Source organism: Branchiostoma belcheri, unplaced genomic scaffold, assembly GCF_001625305.1.
Source record: "Branchiostoma belcheri isolate BF01 breed outbred unplaced genomic scaffold, Haploidv18h27 scaffold289, whole genome shotgun sequence".
Lineage (NCBI taxonomy): Eukaryota > Metazoa > Chordata > Leptocardii > Amphioxiformes > Branchiostomatidae > Branchiostoma > Branchiostoma belcheri.
In genome coordinates this window covers 177,303-183,526 of record NW_017803897.1, presented here as the reverse complement: position 1 = coordinate 183,526, position 6,224 = coordinate 177,303, and the positions used below count along the sequence as shown (strand labels likewise).

Below are 6,224 nucleotides of genomic sequence, written 5' to 3'. Positions count from 1 at the left end.
AGTTAATGGGGTTCATCAGTTGGCGTATAAATCTGTTATTCCTCGGTCAGTGATGATTTAAAAAGATAGAAAAACACCTTTCCTCATGTTTGTGTTGGAGATAGGTATACATCCAACATCCTTATTCGGCAATATTTAACATTCTATAACAAAGACTTGAATGTTTAGTAAACGCCACTAGCTTTAAAAACCACTAAATTTTTCACATATTTGCTTTTTCTTGTTTCTTAAGTGTCAGTAATGGCATCTTCCGAGCGTGGGCCTGGTTTTCTCGCCAAAAATTCCAGACTGGGCCTGCAGGAAACGGCTACATCTGCAGGGGCCTGGTCAGCACAGAAACCATGGCTGAGGTTCGACCTCGGACGTCCGAAGACAGTGACAACCCTGGTCACACAAGGCCGGAGCTACAGCCCTGACTGGCCAGGCGAGAGCCACTCGGAGTGGGTCACCTCCTACAGCATCTCCTACGGGAACGAGAATGGAGACGAAGCGTGGTACACTGGGGACGACGGACAAGCTATTGTAAGCCCTTGTTTTTGCTTGGAGGAAGGAACCTCAAAATCGAACGGTTTGAGTGTCAACCAACCGCCTCATTTACATTATATGCACTTTGGAAAAGGAGGCTTATGTGTCTGCAATTAAGTTACAAGCATTTTAAAGAAAATATTACAATTTCACATTAAAATTATTATTTAAGAAATGATAATTTCTTACTTTTTTGCACCCTTATCATTATCCTATAAATAAGGTCTTCAAAGCGAACACTGACCGTGATTCCAAGGTGCGCCAGGACCTGTCTGAGTTTAGCGGCCCCTTCACCGCGCGGTATGTTAAGATCCATCCGCTGACCTGGCATGGCTGGGTGTCTATGAGAGCCGGAATCAGCACAGGTTAGCGCGCTCGTTTTCTCAGTCTCCATCGGATACCTTACGTACATACGGTTCTGCCATTTTCACCCCAGAAGAACGTACCTACGTGGCTGCCAGGAACCTTGTTACTGTTCCTATGTTCTTCTTTGCTGAATAAACCAGTCTGAAATATGTGCATAAGCTATAAAGCTGATAGTCACATTAACTATAGCTCTGGCCTTATATTTCTTTAACAAACGTCACGATTTTCTTTGTTTTAGAACCTCCATCCTGGTCAGCATCCTCGGAGTTTGATTCACTTCACTCAGCTGCCCGCGCAGATATCAACTCTCGCGAGACTGCAGATGCAGCAGGCGCATGGGCAGCAGCAACCAATGACCAGGACCAATGGCTGATGAGGGATCTTGGTGACGTAAGCGTCATCACCGGCGTCATCACCAAAGGCAGGAACTACAGCCCTGATTGGCCATGGGACAAACATGACCAATACGTCACATCCTACACCATTTCATACGGCAATGAAATCGGTGATGAGACTTTCTACACCGATGCTGATGGACAAGTTACAGTAAGAATCATTCCTCCTTTTATTTAAATAGCTATCTACTAAGATATTTGCATGTTAAAATCGTATTCCTAAAGTGAATATGGAAACAGGCAGATACTATAATGTAGCCCATGACTTTGCCCATTTTGTCGAAAGCAAATTGAATATTAATTTCACTTTGTCATGGGATGCTCTAGATGTGATGTTTTGCGTCAGCTATTCACATTTCTTTAGTCTATGACAACAGATTTGAAGAGAATCGATGCTACAGATAGATTTCAATACATCTTTATATCATGATTAGCCTCAATTATATTGATTGTAACACTATATCACAGACTTATGCTAGCCCTTGTTGTTTTAGTAATAAGAAAGATAAGTTATAGCATGTAACTTTTCTATGTTCATTGGTCCGTTTCCTTTTGCCAGGATACTTTGTCTTGCAATAAAGTTGAACTTCTCAAAGTGTGGATGTGGCTGTTTCCAAATAGGGCTTGATCTTTTTGGCATATAGACAATGTCTTTATAATTACGCTGCAGGTTTTTCCGGCGAATGACGACAGAGACACGGAGGTCTACAACGACTTCAGAGACTTCAGTGGCCGCATAACTGCGCGCTTCGTCAAAATCCATCCGCAAACATGGCATGAGCACATCTCCATGCGGGCGAAGATTGTGACAGGTTGGAAACGTAATACTGTCATAGGGGAGGTAACATTTTGGGGGGAAATGCAATTTTGGGTGAAATACGCCCCTAGGAATATGAAGACCTGAATGTCAACATTTGGTCAAATTTCAAATGTTCTCCCCATGTTCAGACTGCCTAACATTTGTGTCACTTCAATGCATTAAACTACGCATAAAGCCATGCTAGAAAATAGTCAATGCTCTAAAGTTAGTATTTTGGCATTTCATGGCAGAAAATTTAAGGTCAGATGACATCACAATGAATATCTCAACCCCAAAATCTATTCCCAATGTAAATATGGACTATTGCAAAAATCACATTGCATAAACAAGAGTTCCACGATCTCATACCTTCGCCAAATGATGTTAACCCTTGCGGTTGAAGAATCATACAATTTTAATCATTGATTTTGAAAGTAAGAGCCTCATTAGCATGGATTATATCAGTTGATCATATTTTCCACCCAATGACAACCTTATCTTCACAAAAAGGCTATTATAGCACTTTCTCATAAATTATGCAAATGAGGTCATGATTTGAATAAATTATGTTTATTTATGTTCGCCTTCACTTAACTTCCAAATGTGGCAAGTATGAAATTCCCAGAAGTTACAACTATGAAATTATAAAATATTCTCATTAATTATGCAAATTAGGTCTTCATTTACATAATCTATATCCTCAGATGTTTTTTTCTTCCTCTATTACATGTCACACGTGTTTCATAGTCCTATTATCGAACGAAGCAGATTTATAGAATTTCCTCATTAATTATGCAAATTAGCTCCTTATTTGCATAACTGTCATTTGATTGTGTCAAGTATCACTTCAGCTACCTACATACCAAAAATCATGACAATCCGTCCACCGGTTCTTGAGTTATCATCCTTCGAAAATTTTTCAACAAATGCTCCTGCAGTTGCAGAACAAGGCGCTAGGGGGGCCAAACTTATGTCACTTCTTCCCTACCCCAAGAGCTATCTACCAACTAAAATTCGTGACCCTGACATGTCCAGATTGCGAGATATCAAAACCGGAAGTTCTGCTGCAGTACCAACAAAAGCCGCCAGGGGGCCCAAAATCTAATCATTTCTAGGTCTTATCAAGACCTACCCACCTACCAAGTTTCATGACAATGCATACTAAGCTTCTTGAGTTATGCTGTTCACAGACGGACAAACGCTACTGAAAACATAACCTTCTTGGCGAAGGTAATAAACTATTACAAAATTACAATAAGTGCAAATAGAATATTCTTATTCCGCAGTAGACTGGACACCGGTCCACCGTATTTTGCACATGACTTGTCAAACTGAAAGCATAGAAGAAACGTAGCTTCAGGTATCACTCTCCAAGCAGATCCTAGGGTGCAAAAGACAGTATGAAATTGGCCAGAGAGGGTCTACCTGGCGAATGGATGCTGTCTGTCCAATTTCATACTGTCTTTGCCACCCTACGATCTGCTTGGAGATTACTTAGGTATGTGATATCGTTGGAATCTACCCGTCAATACACCGATGGTGTAGCCACGTCCACTTTCGTCAAACATTTTGTAATACCCTTTCACACAGAAGAAAAACCATCGGCCGACAAAATTTGTCGACCTTCAGATCAAGACATACGGCCGAGGCTCGGCGACTATAGCCCTGTTCAGATGAAATAAGTGAAAGCGCATTGCATGTGGTTCCCACCGAAAGAGGATTCAAGTGGCCCTATATGATGAGCTAAACACTCCAATCGCATTTTAAACAAGTAAAATCTGACATTTTATACCTCCGGGCATTTTATTGTATGTTCTTATATGTTGTTTGTTATGTATAGTTAGACTTAGCGTTCCAGGTTGTGTTACGAGACACAGGTCAACATTTTAATCTGCAGCTTATAACATGTACCCAGGAACTTATGAACGCGTTTTTTTTTTTTCAAATTAATTATTGGACAGGGCTGTGTGGACTGGTCCATTTTTAGTACGGGGGATGTGGTGAAGCCATTTGCTGCATTTGCTCCCGAACCTTTCTAGTTCCTCAATATTTTGTGTACAGAATACAGATCGCTAACGGCTCCTGTGTTCATAATGTTTTATTGTTGGCCTGAATTACCCTTAATATCTGTCGTGAGTAGTAGAGACGTCAACAAGTTTTGTGCTACAATTTTTTATTCTTTTTTGCCGATTCAACCAAGGTCCACTTTTACCTCAAAATCAATCTGAAACTTTTGTGTAATTTTTCGGCAAGAGAATCAGGCTGGCTATAGCTAGAACCCTGTCTACACGTTGTTCTGATTCCGTTAACTTAACGTATATAAGCCCTAGCCATTATCATAAGAAATATACTAAGTATGCAAAGGCTCCATTTGCCTATGTGTAATGTGAAAATGCTGTAATATCATTATGATATAGTGATTAATGGATTTTATGCTTGTGGTAGTAAAGTTGTTGTTGTTGTAAAGGTGAATATCATTGGACATGATTCACTTTCCCGATATCTGAGAAAAACTAACTGCTCCTCGTGTGTTTGCTATTGGTTGTTGATCTTTTCTTAAGTAGCTACTCAGAAATGGCGCGAGGATCTCCGCTGTGGAGCCGGGTACACTACAGCAGACGGGAGGACCGCTGAGTGTGACCCTGACAGTATCTACCCGTGCTGCTCTCCTAATAACTGGTGTGGGAACACGGCAGATCACTGTGACTGCGCGGATTGTGTCGACTACCGGGACACAGGTCTGTGTTTTATAATTAATGTGTCTGCTTGCGGGCGAAGATTGTGACACGTCTGCGTCTGTGTTCCTACCATGTTTATGTTTAACTTAAGATTTTCTTTAACAACCCTTCATATTGATAGGTTTGGGCATCTCTGCGTCACGTTCTTGGGGTACATATATCAAAATGTTATATTGACGCTAATTTATGTTCTATGTATACGTTATGGTAACGTACGAAAGTCAAGCAAGTTATCATAACGCATAACGCATTACGTTAACGTATAGTTTGTAAATCCTAAACGTGATAATAATGCATCATAACGCACCATGTTAACGTGACACAGAGTACAATAAGGACCCTATGTTATGTATGTTACGTCTTATGCTGTCTGATACACAAAAGTCACATGCATACGCGCGATTGAACGTGCTGCAAATTAACTTTAGTTTGTTTTATTTTGGTCTCCACTACTGTATTGACACTATTCTTCTTGGTGTCTATACAACACAACATAGTCAAATAAATATGAATAACAAACATTCATACAATTGAAATACAGAGGTCAACAAAAAAATAATGGTAACATAATTCGAGTTTGTACGTAGACAACAAAGGTGCCAACAAAATTGACAAAGATATAATTAACATAAATGATGAATATAACAACACAATAATGCTAATCATAATTCCAAACATAAACATAGTAACTTAAATCAATCAACCATATACCTAACTGAAAGGTAGCAACAGTAACAAAACATGATAGAATAATAATGACTTTTTAATATGAAACAGTATATACAATGAGAAGCCATGTGTAGCATTTGCATGCTACCACCAAAGGCTCACACTGCACGAAAAGTGGGATTTACCACCAAGGTAAATGTGATGTAAAGCCGGGTAAAGGTTACATTTATCAGTGATTTACCAACATTTACCCGTCGGTAAATGTGCAAATTTACCAGGTATTTACCTACATGATATAGGTGGTAATGTTTGCCTTATTTACCCACATTTACCGGTTTCGTGTAAATACTTATTTAGCGAGATTTACCGTATGCGGTATTTCTCACATATATTTACCGAGATTTACCATATGGGGTATTTTTCACATGCATTTCAGGCATTTACCGAGATTTACCATAAAGGGTATTTCTCATTTCAGGTATTTACCGAGATTTACCGAGCGTGGTATTTCTGACATTTAGTTGAATTTACCCGTATTTACGCGTACATGCCCTTACCAGAACGACTTGCCATATTTACCCCCCTTTACCCATATTTCCTTAATAACGTTGTATCACTCCCCTGAATTATATACAAGCACAGGAAATGGGTTCTGGGCAGAACTCAGAAATATTTATTTAAAAAGACATAGAAATTAAACATAAATTGGCTGTTACCTTTTCTAAAAGGTAT

The 6,224-nt window shown here is 39.5% G+C and overlaps 1 protein-coding gene across 2 annotated transcripts in view; it reads left to right on the top strand.

Moving 5' to 3' along the window:
* Positions 1-237: 237 nt before the first annotated feature.
* LOC109472886 (hemocytin-like) overlaps positions 238-6,224 on the top strand; it is a 13,033-nt gene continuing 7,046 nt past the window's right edge. The window contains exons 1-5 of one of the 2 annotated variants that reach the window (XM_019772753.1): positions 238-522; positions 749-890; positions 1,130-1,437; positions 1,957-2,098; positions 4,650-4,823. In XM_019772753.1, coding sequence (XP_019628312.1) covers positions 241-522; positions 749-890; positions 1,130-1,437; positions 1,957-2,098; positions 4,650-4,823 — 1,048 coding nt within the window. In that variant the 5' untranslated portion in view covers positions 238-240. Of the gene's footprint in view, positions 523-748; positions 891-1,129; positions 1,438-1,956; positions 2,099-4,646; positions 4,824-6,224 lie in introns of both variants that reach the window. The other variant, XM_019772751.1, reaches the window with a different exon arrangement.